Source organism: Pleurodeles waltl, chromosome 10, assembly GCF_031143425.1.
Source record: "Pleurodeles waltl isolate 20211129_DDA chromosome 10, aPleWal1.hap1.20221129, whole genome shotgun sequence".
In the NCBI taxonomy this organism is placed as follows: domain Eukaryota; kingdom Metazoa; phylum Chordata; class Amphibia; order Caudata; family Salamandridae; genus Pleurodeles; species Pleurodeles waltl.
Window position 1 is genome coordinate 1,056,052,550 of NC_090449.1, and position 19,428 is coordinate 1,056,071,977.

Here is a 19,428-nt window from a genome sequence, read left to right on the forward strand (position 1 = left end):
AGTCACCCCTAACTTTTTGCCTGCCTCCCTCCTCTTTTTGGATACTGTTTTTGCTGGTTTTTAGACTCTGCGCACTTTACCACTGCTAACCAGTGATAAAGTGTATATGCTCTCTCTCTGTAAACATGGTAACTTTGGATCATACCTGATTGAACTATTTAATCTACTTATAGGTCCCCAGTCATGTGCACTCCAGGTGCCTAGGGCATATAGATTAAATGCTACTAGTGGACCTGCAGCACGGATTGTGCCACCCACTTAAGTAGCCCCTTTTCCTTGTCTCAGGCCTACCATTGCTAGGCCTGTGTGTGCAGTTTCACTGCCACCTTGACTTGGCATTTAAAAGTACTTGCCAAGCCTAGAACTCCCCTTTTTCTGCATATAAGTCACCCTTAATGTGTGCCCTGGGTATCCCCTAGAGCAGGGTGCTGTGTAGGTAAAAGACAGGACATGTACCTGTGTAGTTATATGTCCTGGTAGTGTAAAACTCCTAAATTCGTTTTTGCACTGCTGGGAGACCTGCTCCCTTCATAGGCTAACATTGGGGCTGCCCTCATACACTGTTGAAGTGGCAGCTGCTGATCTGAAAGGAGCAGGGAGGTCATATTTAGTATGGCCAGAATGGTAATACAAAATCCTACTGACTGGTGAAGTCGGATTTAATGTTACTATTCTAGAAATGCCACTTTTAGAAAGTGAGCATTTCTTTGCACTTAAATCCTTCTGTGCCTTACAATCCACGTCTGGCTAGGTTTAGTTGACAGCTCCTTGTGCATTCACTCAGACACACCCCAAACACAGGGTACTCAGCCTCACTTGCATACATCTGCATTTTGAATGGGTCTTCCTGGGCTGGGAGGGTGGAGGGCCTGCCCTCACACAAAGGACTGCCACACCCCCTACTGGGACCCTGGCAGACAGGATTGAACTGAAAGGGGACCTGGTGCACTTCTTAGCCACTCTTTGAAGTCTCCCCCACTTCAAAGGCACATTTGGGTATAAAACAGGGCCTCTGCCCTACCTCATCAGACACTTGCTGGAGAAGAAACCGGAACCAGAAACTACATCCTGCCAAGAAGAACTGCCTGGCTGCTCAAAGGACTCACCTGTCTGCTTTCTACAAAGGACTGCTGTCTTGCTGTTGCCCTGCTGCCTTGCTGAACTCTTGTCTGGCTGTGAAAGTGCTCTCCAAGGGCTTGGATAGAGCTTGCCTCCTGTTCCTTGAAGTCTCAGGACCAAAAAGACTTCTTCCTTTCACTTGGACGCTCCGTGCGCCGAAAATTTCGACGCGCAGCTTGTTTCGCGGCGAGAAAAACGCCGCACACCGACGCTGATCGACGCGACGCCCTCGGGACGATCGAGACTTCGACGCACAACCTCGCAAGGACAAAGCCGCTCGACTTTCCAGGAGAAATCGACGCGACGCCTACCGTGAGTGCGAAACTTTGACGCACGGCCTCGCAAGGACAACGCCGCCCGACTTCCAAGGAGAAATCGACGCGACGCCTGCCGTGAGACCAAACTTTCGACGCACGGCCTCGCAAGGACAACGCCGCCCGACTTCCAAGGAGAAATCGACGCGACGCCTACCGTGAGATCGAAACTTCGACGCGCAGCCCCGCAGAACGACGCGCAGCCGGAAAACAAGCAGGAGAACCCACGCACAGACCCGGGACATCTGGTAATCCCCGCGATCCACAAAAAGAGACTGTCTGCGCGCCGGAAAACGACGCCCGACTTCCCCGCGTGGAAAAGAACGACGCAAGTCGGTGGGTGCTGAGAGGAAATCGACGCACACCCCCCTTTTTCCACGCACCTCTTCACCTGTGGCCCTCTGAGGAGATTTTCCACCAGAAACCAGGTACTTTGTGCTTGAAAGACACTTTATTACATTCTAAAGACTTAAGACCCTTTATATCACTTTCCTGTGATAGTTCTACAATTTTCCATTGCATCTTTATTCTTTTTGACCTACACTTATCCTGATAAATATTATATATTTTTCTAAACACTGTGTGGTGTATTTTTGTGGTGCTATATGGTGGTATTGTATGATTTATTGCACAAATACTTTACACATTGCCTTCTAAGTTAAGCCTGATTGCTCGTGCCAAGCTACCAGAGGGTGGGCACAGGATAATCTTGGATAGTGTGTGACTTACCCTGACTAGAGTGAGGGCTTTTGCTTGGACAGGGGATAACCTGACTGCCAACCAAAAACCCCATTTCTAACATTTATACTCCTAATTTAAGCTTCAAATAGGTTCCTGTGCCCCCCACCTCTTTGCAGATAGCAAAGATGGGATTGGAGTTCTTTCTATGTCTGCTGCAACCCTCTGGAATTCTGTCACCTTGGGTAGCCCGGAAACACATGACCACTCTTGCTTCCATGGACAAATGAAAATCTGGACATGGGTGCAAAACCGACCTATTCCTTCTCAGTGCTCTTGCTTTCAGTGCACAGGTGATAGGCTTTGTATCCCCAAAGCAGCCCTTGTCGCCCTGAAGCACTTCAGAAAACATAATATAGCAAACATGTAGAACTGAGAGCTGTGCTTACCCAGATGGGCACTGGCGCCTTCAACAGGAATGTTAACCCAAAAAAGCTGTAGGATCAGGTGTTCGCTGGCAGAGTGGAATTAAACTGACACAATGATCTTAGAGTTTATGACTTTTGTTTCTAACTTTGTCCTTCTGAATTAAAGACAAACATTATTTTGGGGGGATATTTGTATCTATATTTTTCAAAGATATTCTTCCAGAGAGGACATTCCTTAAACATGCCACTTTGGAAAGATTGTGGGCCATTCAGCCACTGAGGCTGATGGGCTCTTTATTCTTCTGGAGCACTGGGCTCATCTCTCTAATTTGCTGCTTCTCAGTCTGTTTTTGCTCCTTGTGATGCTCCTGTGTGTTTGCTGAAGAAAGGGTTGGTTGGTCACACATACAGCACTTGTCATATATCATTACCGTTTGTTGACGTTAGAGCTCTGCTCACCTTGTTCCAATCATTGCTGTTCATGACCCATCACAGTGATGGGTGGACCTTCTAAAAGTTGGTTGGCCTAGTAGGATGGAAGCTGTATCTTTAGCAGAATCCATTGTTGTGCCACAGCGGCTACTTTCAGATACATTTGGATGAGCTCCCGCGATGCAAGCGCTGGTATCCAGATACAGACAACTTCTACCGGGTTCAGTTATTGTGATCCTGCGCTTATCAACAGTGGGGAAAACATTTTGATTCAATGGAGTTGTGTTTAGCAACTGGATATGGGTGGCCTACAATTTCTTTTGGCTTTTACTGACACTTTTATTAGGTAACGCAATTGCTCCTGGTTATTCCATTTCTAGAAATATTTGTAGTCCAAAATCCAAGCGATAACTGGATTCAAGAGAAGCTATGTGCTGCACGGCCACTAGAAGTTCCTGCAGGGCTACTATTTTGGAAGACGTTCTCACGGTGATGGTTAGGCTTGGGAGTAATTTTAATCATGAAGGAGTAATCAGAGTAATTATGATAATTCTGAGTTACTCGTTGACAAGGAATTGCCAATAATACTGTGATTACACTAGCTTGGTAATTAGGATTACTTGGGGTTAGGGGTTGGGGGATGGGGAATAATCACAGAAACAACTAAATCAGCAAACATGAGCAGCTGCTCGCACTGCTGTTTGTGTTCTTTTGGATTCAGGGCTATTCACTTAGTGCAAAATGCATCCTGGTTTGCTTTTTAGAATCATGGGTGCATTTTGCCCTGGCCGAGGAGAATACCACTAACTGCTGGGAAAAGGTTGGGGGAAAAAGCCTACTGGAAGAGCACATTTGGAGCATACGAGCGACTGCTCAAACGGCTATTTATGTTCAGTTGCATTTAGCGTTATTTCTTAGCACAAAATGCATGCTCCATTCCATTTTGGACACAAATGGGAAATTTTATGTTGAGAAAATAGTGCTAAAATCCTAATTACTTTTCTCGCATAATTACACGGAATCTTGTGTAATTTTGCAGTAATTCCGCATAATTCCACAAGTAATTCCGCAAGTTGCGCCCACCCCTAGTGATGATATCGCAGCAGTTAATACGGATGGTGGCCACAAGTAATCTATAAGTGCCATAAGAAGATGTAGACGGTCAGCATGGCACTTACCGAGGATAGCCAGCACCATGCCATCCTTCAGCACTTCCATGGAGCCCGAGCACACCAGGTAGATGGCCTGCAGGGCGTCCCCCTGCCGCAGCAGGTACTCGCCGGGGGCACAGAAGGAGGTCTTGATGTGCAGGGAGAGGGACCGCAGGCAGCCCCGGCTGGCACACTCAAACAAGGACAGCTGCAGGATCTCCTTGTTCAGGTGCATGGTGATGTCAGAGCGCAGCTCATCCGGGAAGTCCTTCAGGAGCTGCCAGGCAAAGAGTTCAGCAGCAATTAGTCAAACTTTCAGGCAGCTCTTGCTATCATTTTACAGTAGGTCGAATTATTGAACTCTAACGCTCTTGAAAGAAGGTTATAGCTTAAAATGCATTTATCCGAAGAAAATTCAATCTACAGAGACAATAACAAAATAAAAAAGAAACTTAAGAAAATAGAATTTACAATGACAAATTATAAAAGTATTTAGTATTGAACAGGAAAGGCCATTTTAGAGGTGCAATAAATGTAGTAGCAATTAATGAAAGGAAAATACATTACATCTCCCAGTGTACCACCTGTGAACTCACACATCACAAGATATGATGAAAAATAAGGATGTTTTATGGGTGATTAGGTAATTAGGCATCGCCACTTTAAAGCCCTCAGTAACATTATATTGTTTTTAAAAAAATATTTTTTGTCGAATTTGAAAGCCATTATCGGTTCTGTTCAGTTTCTTTAAATGAATTTCTTCGTTGTCAGAAAAATGCACGAAAGGGGAGTATACTTGATGAAATAACAAAAGGGAAAACTGTTTTTGAAATATTGACTGAGGTTTCTTACCTGTCATTCCATTCCATCCTTACATTTTTGGTTAATACAAACCCTAAAAAGCGGCCACGTGAGAGCGGTGTGTGAGAATGAGCATGGAGCTAGGTGGAGAATTCGGTGCTTAATTTGTAAAATAATGCGTGCCGGTGCCCAAAGCGCAGCTCAGACAGCGCGGCTGGCACTGATAAATAGCAGTACGCCGCGGGGGCGCTGTGAACCCCAGCTGCTAAGGGGCGGGGGGGGGGGGGGGATGGGTCGGAGGCCGGGGGCTTGGTGGTGGTGCGGGTTATTGTACGCCTCTCGACAGACAAATGCTGATAATTAACCCAATACCGGAATACAGTGTCAATAGGGAAAGAGGGAAGGACTTTTTGGAGGGAAAGGTGAGAGAGAGGAACGAAGGAAGGATGGATGAGTGTGAGGATTAATGAGTCGCTAGATGGATGAGTGGGTGTAAGGATGAATGAATGTAGGGGTGATGGACAGGTGAAGGGGTGGCAGAGTAAATGGATGGCTGGATCAGTGAATGAATGAATGAATGGACTGGCGGGTGAATAGATGAAAGGATGGATATATGGCTGGATGGGTGGATGGGCAGATGACTGGATGAAGGCTGGATGGGTGGATGAATGGATGAGTGAATGTATGGATAGGTGGATGAACAGGTGAAATGATGACTAGCTGGCTGGATGATTGAAAAGACAGATGAAAGGATGGCAGAGTAGAGGAATGGATGGATAGGTGGATGGACAGGTAAAGGATGACAGAGTAAAGGCATGGATGTCTGAATGAGTGGGTGAAATGATGAATGAATGGATGGCAGAGTAGATGATGGCTGAGTGGATGGATGATTGGATGGCAGGATGGCACAGAGGATCGGTGGATCAGTGGATAGAGGGATGAATAGGTGTGGAAGAGTGGGTGGATGGATGGCAGAGGATTGACAGATGGATGAATGGGTGGATGGATGAGGATGTATGGATGAATAAATGGTTAGACGGCAGAGAGGAGGGTTGGATGGCAGAGTGAATGGATGGATAGATGGCAGAGGATGGGAGTAAGAGTGGATGGGTGGATGGATAGATAAGTGGCAGAGTGGATGGATTGATAGCAGACTGGATGATGGATGGATAACAGAGTGGAGGGATAGATGGATGGCAAAGTAGATCAATGGATGGTAGAGTGTATGGATGGCTCAGGTGATTGATGGAATGGGACAAAGTCTAAATAAAAGATGAAAAAAATTAATGAATGGCAGAATGTAGAGGTGTAATAGTGGATATCATCTAATAGGTGGAAGGGTGAAAGGATGAATGGATAGATGCTTAGATGTAAAAGATAAGGGAGCTATTCTAGGGTGGGTTGGGCCCACTTGCTTTGCTTGCTTGGTGCCATCAGAGCTTTACTTCAAAGTGGGGTCGAGAGGGGGGTATGTTAGTTTTCAAGCTACTCCCTTGTCACGCGGAATACCGAGGCTGCATAGTCCAAATCCCACCATAGGACTGTTTAATCCACCACCAGACACTTCCTGTCCCTTTATCTCACTCTTGCAGGTTCCTGTTTTCTTCCTCAGTGATGGATTATCCATCTTTCTCTCCCTCCTTCTTTCCCGTTTGTGTGTTTTTCCCACTCTTGCTCTCAGGAAATGTCTGATGAGGAAAAATAAGTGCCAGTTTCCAGAAATGAGTCCCAGTGGCCACCACCGGCACCACCGGCTCAAATTAAGTACTACTCGAGGTAAATTGCAGGGAGGGTGGAATACTCAAGCAAATGAACACATGAATAGTTGTTGGGGTAAGTTACATTTACTTGCTTCCTGTGTGAGACACCAGAATTCTTTGTGCTAGATTGCCCTACCTGCAACAACAGCAGCCTCACTGCTAGGGGAGGGAGACGGCGAGTTTTCACTTTACAAAGTCCTTGCACCGGTCTTGCGTGTTGCATGATGTGGGTCCCGGCTATTACTCACCCTGGAAACAGTTGACGTGACTATGTTTTGCAAATCTGCAAATCAACTTTTGTATGACTGGTCAGTGCAAATGTTTCTCTCCAACTGACCAGCACACTTTCATACCGATTGGTGGAAAAATTTCATTTTTCCACATATCGGTCAATATCTTCAAATGTCAGCTGCTCAGATCAAAGTTGCAGTTTAGCAAGAGAATGTCTGTATTTTGCCGTTATAGGTTAGATGGAGTAGCTGTTAACTAGGAACAGCAATTGGGCCCAAAAAAAGCTGCAAGGAGAACACATGCCCAATAAGCCTAAGCGATGGACGGGGTGTGGCTGCTGCCCAATAACACCTGAGGAAACATCTAGAATTCACTTGTCATCCCTTGTGACTGGCTAAAAATCACACATGGTGGCCTTCCGGGAACGCTAGACCCGTATTCCTGTGTTTGCATTCCCAAACAGGAAACATTGTTTCGAGCGAGCTATGTTGCTTTAAAAAAATCTCCTTTAGGAATAAATCAGGCGGAGTGGACAGTGGTCCAGGGAACCCCATGAGGCAGTGGTTTTCAAACTTTTTAATGCCGCCACTGGGGAAAAATAAAATCATCGGGTCCCCCTCCGAATTTTCTGCAATTATTCTATTAAGTTGGCAATGGTTAAACATGTCTAGACTTATTTCAACATTGCAGTTAAGTTCTGTTACCTTTTTAAAAATGCAATAAATTGTTTTCTGGTTAAAACAAAGCACTGTTATCTGCATAATGCTTCTTTTGACCAGAGCCTGGAGCCCCCACTGGGATCACTTGCGGCCCTCCTAGGGGGGCCCGACCCCAGTTTGAAGACCCCTGCCATGAGGTGAACAGCCAGATTCGCAAAGCGGAAGTTGTCCCAGAGGAATCCCTTCCCCTTTGTGTAACCCTTACCACATTCTTTCAGGTACCAGTAACTGGACAATGGTTTGTGACAGTGATTGTGGTCACAAAGGGCCAGATGTAACAAAGTACTGTTTTGCATTTCTTAAATAGCAAATTTTAAGAAATCGCTATTTAAGAAATGCAAAATGGTATGTAAGAAAATAGCGATTCCCTAATAGCGATTCACACAGAGTCGCAATTGCTATTAGGGAATTGCTATTAAGAAATGCTACTCCATTCGTTCCTATGGGCCCATAGGTGCGAATATTTTTGCATTTCCCAATTTGTGATTCCTTATTAGGGAATTGCAAATTAGGAAATGCAGAACCAAGGGTGTCGAGGGCCTAAGGCACCCCAAAATTTAATTGTGCACACGCGAAGTGCACACATGCCCTAGGGGCATGTGTGAGCTACATGGCATTTTTAGAAATGCATTTTTAATAATTGCACATGGTTCCTACCAACTTGGAGTTGGTGGTAATTGCCTTTACTAAACGCCCATTTCACATTTAGGAAATGCTTGATACATCTGCATAGGGAATCGCAAATAGGAATTCCCTATTTGCGATTTCCTATTTAGGGAATCGCATATTGCGATTCCTGAATCGGAGTCACAATTATAGGGAATCCCTATTTTAGCGATTCCTTACAATTGCACTGCGAATGCCTTTCATACATTCTGTATGGCTATTTTGCATCTGCAAACAGTGGAATTTTGTGATTCGCACCGTTTACGAATGCAAAATAGTAAAATGGCATTGTGAATCAGACACATCGATTTACTTACATCCCACTTTTTTGCTGGGGCGCTTGAAGTCCCCGCCCTAAAGTGAGTCAAGGTGCTGAGGATGGACTGGTTCTTAGGATCAGAGAAAGTGCTGATCCACACACAGGCCAGTCTTAATTGAAAATGACAAACATGTTCAAATGTGTCTTAAAGTTTATTTTCTTCCAGAGTGTAAATTACAGCATTTAGCCAATAGCCAATGTCTTCGGCTGCATCCAACTGTGGAACATGTTTTAGGCATTACACAATAGATGCGAAACAGGAAGACCCAGGGGAGTTCTCCTGGTTAATTAAAGAGACAAGCAGAAGCCCAGCACTAATAACCAGTACCAAGATGCACCTGGAATCCACAGGACCTTTTCTACAACATTTCAGTGGATGCCCAAAAACATCAATTCTAGCAACTGGAGATGATACAAACTGTTTGTAAGTGGTCAACTGGAACTCAGTTTAGGAAAACAACTGCAGGGAGCAGTACCATCTCTGAGTTATGTTTTCTAAAGTTTTAGGCCCAATTAATAAAAGTAACACCACAGCATAGCCAGGTACCAGGAGATGCCAACCAAAGACTCATTTAATAGGTGGGTCGGCAGGAGGACAGTTGTATATGCCTAAGATCTCCTGTCCTTTGATACTGCCCGTTGCTGGCGGCTATCCCAACTGACGAGTTATTGTGGCTTAACGGCTCCATGAGACTGCTGGCCGCGATGGCCCAGAAGGGCAGGGCTTGTGATGCTTATAATTATGGGGGGGCTCAATGCTCCTGCTTAATGAGGTAGACTAAATAAGAATATTTGTAGGAAGCCAGCACCTGCAGTCTTTTCTCATGCAATTACATCAGCACAAAATGGTAGCAATTTGCAGCAGATTGCCCAGCACCACCATGTATCTCAGGCCCGTGAGTGACTAGCTGCACTAGACCATGTTTTTCTTTGCATTCTGGGACTTGAAGTCTTCCTAATCCCATTATATAAGCAGGACTTTTGGATGAGGTGCTGTTGATAAAATGTAAGGAACAGAATTTCTTGATGACATTGCAGCAGACTCTCACCCGTGGTGTCAGGCTGTGCTTCAGAAAGGGACAGCTGGCAGGTTTGAAGATAGCAGAGGTGTCCAGAAGTATCAGAATTCAGGCCTCACCCTTGCCAATGTTCTAGAGTTCTTTCTCTACTACTTGTATGCTGGATGTTTCAGTGATGCACCCTGTTCTGAAGCATGATTGCTAGGCGTGGGGGAATTGGGTGGGTTCCTATGTTGGGGCTCAGTGTGGATAATTTTTTTAATAAACTTGATGATTGGTAGATGGGTGAAAAGCAGGTAGTTGACAGGGTCACTGGTGGGTTTCTTAAGAAGTGGGAGGGTATGACCACTTTTAAGATTTTGGGAAGATGCTTTCTGGGTGTTTTGGATGGTGATGAGGGCAGAGAGAGATTCTTCAGTGAAAGCTTTGATGAAGGGTGTGGCTAGGACATTCCCTTCATAGCAGCTGGCTTTAAAGAAGTTGAGTATGCTGTTGATGTTTGAGAAAAGCAGGAGGGCAAAGGCTAACCAGCACAGGGCGTAGAATGTTAGGACTGTAAATGGGACAGAAGCTGGCTTAGTTCTATTGACATGCTCTTTTGTTTTTTGTATTTTTTTTCACTGAAGATGGCGTTAATGATGTTGCTCTTATCATTTGAGATTGTGAATGGAGTGACAGGCATCGGGTTGGCATAGTCCTTGGTCACACTGAAGAGTGTTCTGTATTTGTTGGATTCTTCTTTGGTAGCACTGGAATAATATATTGAGTTTCGCTGAAGTGATGAGTGGTATGTGTGCTGAACAGTGACATTTTACTATTATGTTGTCCTCAGGTGATCAGCTTTACTTCCATTTTCTTTTTATTTGTGATAAATGCACTTGTTGGTGAAGTCTTTGGAGTACAAGGGTGCTGACTTTTTTTTTTTTTTACACTTTTGCATTTTCAGTGAGGCCTGGGTGTCTAGATAGCTTTCTAGAAATCTGACATCAGACATTGGAGTGGTGGTGACATGGTGACAGGTACGTTTGTTTTTTATGCTGTTGATGGAAACATCTTTGAAGGAGCAGAAGGTTTGCTGTCCTCACTTTTACTGGCCTCAGTTTGTTGGTTGTAAATGAAGCATGGTGATGGGAAGGCAAAATGGATGATCTGGGCTGGAGGTGCGAGCAGGTTTGCAATGGATGCTTGGTGAGGCCAAGAGAGCCAGTCTGGGGATGGGTCTCTTGAAGATGTGTGATATTCTGAAATGATTGACCATATTAAATATGGTAATGCGGCTGAGGACAGTACAGTGGTGGTGAAGAGGTGTGAGATGTAGTCAATTGAAGTATTTGTTCTCTCCGGGGTTAGGGTAGCAGAAAGTAGGATTTAGGATGTGAGGAGCTGCGTGTACTTGAGTTTTGCTTGTTCTCCTTGGGTGTGGGGCCAGGAGAACTTCTGATCTGGCTAAGAGGCACGTCCAAACTAGAAGACAGTAATACTGTTAAAGCTGCAAAGTTGTTGCAAATGTAAAACTTCCTAGCAATGCCAACAATAAAAAACAAAGAACTGGAAGAGAGGTGGTGTTAAAATAACAGAAGATTTATAGGTGTTGCTGAATTGATTAACACTGGTAGGATGGAGGAGCTCATTGAATTCAAGTTATTTGTCATTTTTAACAAAGCCAGATTCACTGACTTTTTATCAGAGGAAGAGCTCAGGGTCAACTGGTCCCAAGAACACCTCTATCTCCTCATCTAACTATCACCCATCTTCCTAACTACAGGAACAGAGATGTGGTTCTCCAGCAGGATGGAGAGGATAGCTTTGAATATTTTTGCTCTTCAACTATAATGTTTTTAGACTTTACTGGAGAGCCTTTCGTGCCATTAAAAGAAAACTGAAACGTCATAGACTCCAATATGCAATGTTGCTCCCTGAAAAAATGTGCAGTTTAAATACAAAGCCAAGAGGGATTTTTTCACAACTCTGTTTTCAGGAACAGAATTCTTTGAAACAATGTCCTCAAAAAAGAAGCTCTGATCTGCAGGGAACATGAGCTGGTCCAAGCAGTGATGACCAAGTGACCACTTTCTTTTCTGTTCATTATTTTTAGTCATTGCACAAAGATATAATTATTCCCAAAAACACTGTAGATATTGTTTTAGAAACATGAATAACATATAGAGTCTCTTTTGGATCATTTCCATGGAGAAATTATCAGTTATCCAGATCCAAATTGGTTGCCCTGGATCCAAGTGTGTCATATGGGTTTTGAGAGCTTGGAACATTTCTATTCAGTTGAAAAAAACAGAAACTATATTTAAGAGGAAAAAGCCAACATAAACCAAAACACACCATGAGACACCAATAATTAGCTCCATTATGTAATTAGAATCAATGGGATTGTTGCTCTATAGCAGTTACTTAAAAAAATAAAAACCAACATGTTACCAGCTGGATCCATTAGAAACCAGTAGTGGTTTTTGTGAAACACATAGTGGCTGTAGATGTCTAAAGGTTTACATGTCAAAAATGAAGGCTGGAATTTAAAAAATAAATGTACTAGAGCTTTTAAATACACAGAAAGTATTGCCAATATATAAGTTTAGTTTAGTTTAGTTTTTTGGATTTATAGAGCGCATCCCAGTGCTAACAGCAGCAGAAGTTACGTACAGGAGAAAAGGAGTGAGTTAGTTACAAAAAAGAATGGTTTTAAGTTTTTTCCTGAAGAGTCGCTCTGAGGATTCATGGCGGAGCTCCGAAGGAAGAGCATTCCAGAGACGGGCGGCCTTACTAGAGAAGGAATTACTACCCCAGGCTCTCTTGGACCGGAAAATATGGACATACCGAAGAGAGGAAGACCGTAGGCTCCTGGATGGAGTATATAGGAAAATCAGTTTTCTTAAGAAAGTTGGACCCCTGCCATGTAGGGCCCTGTGAACAATGCAGAGTGATTTAAAATGAATCCGCTCCTTAATAGGGAGCCAATGGAGAGTCGAAATGGCCGGTTTAGCAGAGGAATATTTTGGTAGTTGAATGAGAAGCCTGGCTGCTGCATTTTGCACTCTCTGCAGCTTCTTTATTACGTAAAGCTGAGAGCTAAGAAACAGAGAATTCCCGTAGTCAAGCCGGGAGAGAATTAAAGTTTGAATAAGAATTCTTCTGGCCGTGGAAGGGAGAAGAATAAGAATCTTCCTGAAAGCTCGTAGGAGACCAAAACAAGTGGAGGAAACTTTATTGGCTTGAAAATCCATGGTAAGCCGAGGATTGAGCCACACGCCCAGACTCTTAACCTGAGTTTTAGGAGGGGGAAGGTCAACTGACTTTGGGTTCTGCTAGAAGTGCTTACCTACAAAAAATGTACAAAATATGTGTTGTAAAATTAATTGAAATCAACACAGTACATTGCAATTTAAAGTACATAAGGGAACCATTGTGATCTTGAAAACCATTCAACAAACCCATGATCAGTAGATGCATGCTAAAACCTAGTCCCTGCATTTACTTAATACTTGATACTAGATAGCAGTTGTCCGAAGCCAATCAAATCACTTAAAATTGAAGAGAAAAACCCACACTGTGGGCTACGCGTGGATTACCCATTGGAACCTTTCTTTTTTGTTAAATGTTACTCAGAAGGTTCATGTTAGACCCACATCTTAGCCAAACTCTACATTCTTGGGCTGAAACGCGCAACACTGGTACTGAATTTCTAGAGGTTTCTGAGGGGGTGATCTAAAGCCATGCTTCAAGTTGCGTTCTTTGCTGTGGCAATGAAGTGTTTTGTGAATGGGCTACTCAACTCCATGTTGGACCCTTCTAAGCTAGTTACCATTACATGGCAACGAGATCCTATTTTTTAGGCTGTTAAAGAAGGGTTTCAGTAATCGACCTCTGGCTTTGTAGAAAGCAGGTCAAGTAGATAGTAGGCAGAGTGAGGATTCAAAGTGGTAGCCACAAAATCTACAGCTTTTCTCTGAATCTTAAGGGGGCCATGGGAAAAATCTGTCTTTGGAGGTAATAAGGCCATAGCAGTGCTCTAGAAATTTAATTTTTACTTTGATCAAAAATGGCTATTTTAAGTAATCCTGAAATCTCTGTTGCTTATATGAATTTATGACTGTCCATGTTTGTGCATATTTCATGAAAGCAATTTTATCCTCAGCGAACAATATTTTTTTTTGCCATGTAATTCTCAACTTTTTTAAATACGTTGTGACTAATTGGACCAAGTCACATCCATTGTAAGCCTGGCAGATTTAATGAAGTAGTTAGTAAATCGAGGCATTTGTTTTTCCAAGGCCAGGAACCATCAGTGACCCCGCTCTAGCTGGATTTTTTTATTCTATGCAAAGTTGGAGATAAGCCAACTGTCTGACTATAAACTGTTTATACAGCCCGAATCCATGCCTGATCTGGCTTTGGGCAGAAGTTGTTTAAAGTTGAAAAAGATTTTTATAGAATTTGCATATCAGTGTATTTAGATGGGATGCAACAGCCATTGTGACTGCAGCCAAACCATAATTTGATACGGGATCTAATTTGTATTTAATTGTTTTCAATAGCGGTTTAATGGAAGTAGTCCCCTGCAGCTTTGAATGTAACTATTTAAAAGCACAGGAGAGAGAATTTTCTTTTGTTTTTGCAAGAATGTTTTATAGTGTTCGACAGAGCCTCGATGGTCAAACAAAATACCCAAGTATTTGTACGAGGTAACGAGGTTTGGGCCTGCCTAATGTAAGGATACTGTTTCACTGGCAGACTGCGATAGGAGATAACTTGGAAAATGGATTGAATGAGTGGTCTCTGCAAGGCTGGCAGGGTTAGGGCAGAGTTAATCCTGTATGACTTCCAGTGGCACGGCCATGGACAGACATATGATTTTCATTGGGGTGTTTCTCATACCAGAGAAATGGCACTGTTAAGAGACACCTTCATAAGTGGAGGGGTTAGCCCCACGGACAACATTCAAATACCTGATTTTGCTTGTTACATTTGCAAAGTTTTGCATCATGGTGACAGAGCGGGAACCACTGGTGCTAAGTGCACACTGTTTTTAGGTCCAGCCTAGGCAGTGCGTGCACTGTCTCTTAAGACATGCTGTATCTATTCTGTGGGCTTTGAGCACACCCATTGGTTTTCATTCGTTCTGTGGTGTGCCCTTCATAAATCCTTGGCTTTCATAGGTTTATTAGTTTTATTTGCCCTGCCTTTTGGTGTTTATTTCACTCCCATGGCCACTGGTCTAATTACATATAGTCGTTTCCTTAATTTCTGTTGCTTACAGCACACCATTGCTTTAGTAGAAAGTGTGTATGTGCAGTGCTAACAGTAATTTATTATAGGCTTGTTTTTAGTGATAAATATTCAGGGCTTCTTTTGGAGTCAAGGATGTTCCATCTCTGCCTTATTGCTAATGGTTTGTAGAGCATTTTATCATTACAGGCATCAAGGCTGCTTGGGTGAGAGCCTACATCACATTGTCACTGGCTTTGTTTCTTAAATCTGTGGAGATTGAGTTCTATAGAAACATGCCTCTAATCTATTTACTGACTGTAATATCTTTATTGACATGGAGGGAAGATGAAAGACGCTTTATAGAAAAAGAACAACAAACCAATTTTTCCCTAAAGTTTTACCCAGTTAGGCACTGCACATTACTGAATGCAACAAGGTGCCAGTGAAACTGATTGTGGTCAAGTCAGGCCACAGTCACACCCTCACCACGACTCACTAAACCTCCAGTGCCCTTCCACTCCCCCACTTACTAACCCCTCACTGCTACTCACTCCAGCACTCACTAAAGCCCTCACTGAGCACACTCCCACTCCCAAGCAGCTCACTGCCAACCTCACTGCAGCACACTCACCCACCAGCACTCACTAAAACCCTCACTGCAACACTCTGCCACTCTAGCACTCACTAAACCCTCACTTTAACACACTCACCCTCCTGCACTCACTAAACAACTTACTGTACCACACTTCAACTCTGGCACTCACCACAACCCTCACTGCAACATGCTCCCACTCCACCACTCACCAGAACCCTCACTGTTACACCTACCAATCCAGCAGTCACCACAACACTCACTGCATCACACTCACTCTCCAGCACTCATTTAACCTCTCACTACAACATACTCACCTACAAAACTCAATGAATCCTTCACTACAACCTCAAGACAAATCTGTGCACTGGCACACCACAGCTTTAACCACACCTGCTTTAGTCTTCTCTGTTCCTCTCCAACCCATGTTACACCCTCCTAGCCATCACTGTGCCTGCCGCGATCATCATACTCAAGCTTACTGCACACTCCTTCCTTGTTGAAGCTTGTTATAAAATGTTTAAGTGATATGGTACCTGCCTGTGATTTTATTGATTAGTTATGTGCTCATTTATCCTTGACTCCTCAAATAATTAAATGGGTGGCACGCATGAACATAGCCAATGTTCAGCTCGCTATATTTAAAGCTGCTTTCCCAACAACATAGAACTACATATACTCATTGGTGGGCAATGGTCTTTGTTTCATTATGAAGAAAGATCGAAAGAAGTTTCCCCATTCTCTAAAGGAATAATAAATATTGAAAATGCCTTACCTAAATATTTTTATAATAAAAGATTAGAAGTTCCAAATTAATGCACCATATCTAATGAGCTGTGATGACATGGGACAGCTAACATGTTTGTTTTAGGGAACAGTCAGAACTTTATTTCATCTTTTAAAATTCTCAATGATTGCTTATTGCTTATTTTTCCGTAGGTTGATCCAAAGCTTCTAATTCTGTGTATTATACCTGGATGTTTAGTGTGACACACATCACACAATTCCACACCACACATTTCATCGCCACACAATTCAACACCACCCAACATACTTACACTACACATAATACCACTCAACACAACATGGTTCAACTCCACATAATTACCATATAAATACGCCCCACATAAAACTACTCCATGTCACATAGTAGCAATCCACATAGATACACTCCAGACCATACCACGTAATTCCAATCAGCATAATTCCTCTCAATTCAATACAATTCAACTCTACGCATTTCCATTCCATGCCACATAATTTAACACCAAATCACATCATTCAACTCAACAGCACAATTACACAATACCTCACATATATCCAATCCAATAATCCCACATCATGCCACAAAATCCAACAGCACAGCACATAATAAGACTTCACTACAGACCACTCCATAACACAAAATACACTCCACATAAACACACTCCATGACACACAGTCCCAATCCACATAATTCCAGTACACTCAATACAACATAATTTCTATCAACATAATTTCACTCCACATCATGCCACATAATTTCATGACACAAATCCACACCACACAACACAATTCCATGCAGCACAGTTCCACAACTAACAATTCCAATCCAACCCATATAATCCCACACCACACCACATACAACCACCTCAAAAAGACATTGGGGGTCATTACAACATCGGCGGTCTTTTAACAAGACCGCTGAGGGACCGCCGTGCGGAAGACCGCCAGTAGTGGCGGTTTGCAGCTCAGCGTATTATGACTGTTTGCTGCTCTCTGTCCTTTTTACGATGGAGAGCCGCCAACAGCCATACTGGCGGGCGGCGGGGAAGTGGAGGTTGCTCCACCTCCACCACCACGCCAACAGAACACCGCCCAGTGAATCACGTCCTGTGATTCGCCGTGGCGGTGTTCTGTTGGCGGTGTGGTGTCGGCGGAGCTGCCCCCATGGCTCCCGTCCCCTCCCGGAGGATCGTCGGACCAGGTAAGTCGATCGTCCGTGAGGGGAGGGGGGGTGTTGTGTGTTGTGTGGGTGCATGGGGGTGTGCGTCTGTGTATGTAGAGGGGGGTGTGAGTGCGTGTATGCTTGCGGGTGTGTTGCGTGTGTTGGGAATGAGTGCGTGTATGTCTGTATGTATTTCTGTATGGATGTGTGCGTGTATGTCTGTATATGGGTGTGCGTGTCTGACTGAGTGTGTGGATGTAGACATGTATGTTGGTGTGTTTGCGTGTATGTGTGTTGGTGGTGCCTGCGTGCGTGTCGTGTGTGTGTGAGTTATGTGATGTTGGGGGTCGGGTGGGGAGGGGGGCCCTGCCACCTTTGGGGGGTGGCAGGGGTGGCGGGGGTGTAGGGGAGGGAGTCGGGGTGGGAGTGGGGGGTGGGGGCGACCCCTATTAGTGCCAGGGAAGGAATTCCCTGGCACTGATAGGGCTTACCACCATGGATTTCATGGCGGTTCCTACCGCTGGAAATCCACGGCGGTAAGCCGGGTCGAAATACCGGCGGCGGTATTGTGACGACCGCCGGGCTGGAGACCCAGGTCTCCAGCCCAGAGATCTTCTCCGCCCTGGCTGGCGGCACGGTGAAGCGGCGGATGACCATGGCGGTAACCGCCATGGTCATAATACAAAAAAAAAGACCGCCAGCCTGTTGGCGGTCTTACCGCCGCTTTAACACCGTCCGCCAGGGTTGTAATGACCCCCATTGTCTATTTACAACTCTAATAGCTCTAACTCTCACAAAAGCGAGACCTATTGGCTTTGGCAATACTTGTTGTTTATGGAGAAAACGGTTACATGTTGTTGCCTGTTACTGAAGATAAAAATGCAGACAAGGGGCCAGAGAGTTCCCTCCCCACCAAGACTACGGTCCATCTTCCCAATTTAAATGCAGGCAGGCCATAGATCGAATGTGGCAGAGATTACTCCTACTGCTGGAATTTTGGCTATGCATCCACCCACCTCATTTAGACGGCAGATATTTAGCCATTTGTCAATGCCTGACACCACCAGGAAAAACCTGGTGGTAAGGAAGACTGAAAAGTGCCCAATTCCCCCTAGTCATCGGAGGAAACTCCAATGGTGAGGGGGAATTGTTTTTATTTATTTTGAAACAAAAAATCCTGCTTTGAGATTTGTTTTTGAAAATAAGACAAATACATCGTAAGTTTGCTGTGCGGCTTCATTATGCTGACAGAGCCAAATGGCAAAGTTAAAATGCATTGACAGGAAAGCTGTGACGGCGGTTCCTGTCAATGCTTGAAATGTCCACTGACTGACGGACATTACATAATCTGGTTGGCAGGCACTCTGTCAGGGAGATGGAGTAATTTACTCCGTAACTCTGATGGTGTTTACTCCATCCACCAAATTATAAGTCAGGCCCCCAGGGGCCTGATTTAGGATTTGGCGGATGGGGTTACTACATGACTAATGTGACAGATATCCTGTCCGCAGTATTACGATTCTATTATATCCTATGGGAATCATAATGCAATGGACGAGATACTCATTACGTTTTTGACAGAGTAACCCGTCCTCCAAACCCTAAATCAGGCTCTTAGTCCTTTGCAATAATAAACAACATGTTTTTATGGAGTTTTATGCTTTTTTCACCCATCAAATTAAGGAACAATGTACACAACAGTGCAGTTTCCTTCTCGTAAGAGAATAAAATGGCGCACATTCTTTTAAATTAGTGAAAGAATTAAAGTGCATCTTTTTCTTTTCTGTGAGAAAACATTGCACACCGTTAATAAAACTGTGCACATTTGTTTTCCTTATTAAATAAAACAGTACATACTTTTTTCATTAGAGAATAAAACCTTGTTATTTCTCTTCTATTGTTGAAGGAAAACAATGCATGTTCCTCATCGTTACTGAATGAATGAAACTTTGCAAATTAATTTGATCACTGAAGCAGTGCAAGATAATTTCTTTACAAAGTGAACTGCTACCAATTACATTCATTACTAATTGTAGCAGTACAATTTACTTT

At 43.8% G+C, this 19,428-nt stretch overlaps 1 protein-coding gene across 1 annotated transcript in view; it reads right to left on the bottom strand.

Annotated features, from left to right (window-relative positions):
- KCNH8 (potassium voltage-gated channel subfamily H member 8) overlaps positions 1-19,428 on the bottom strand; it is a 915,601-nt gene that overhangs the window by 171,118 nt on the left and 725,055 nt on the right. The window contains exon 10 of the mRNA XM_069212070.1: positions 4,150-4,399. Coding sequence (XP_069068171.1) covers positions 4,150-4,399 — 250 coding nt within the window. The remainder of the gene's footprint in view (positions 1-4,149; positions 4,400-19,428) is intronic.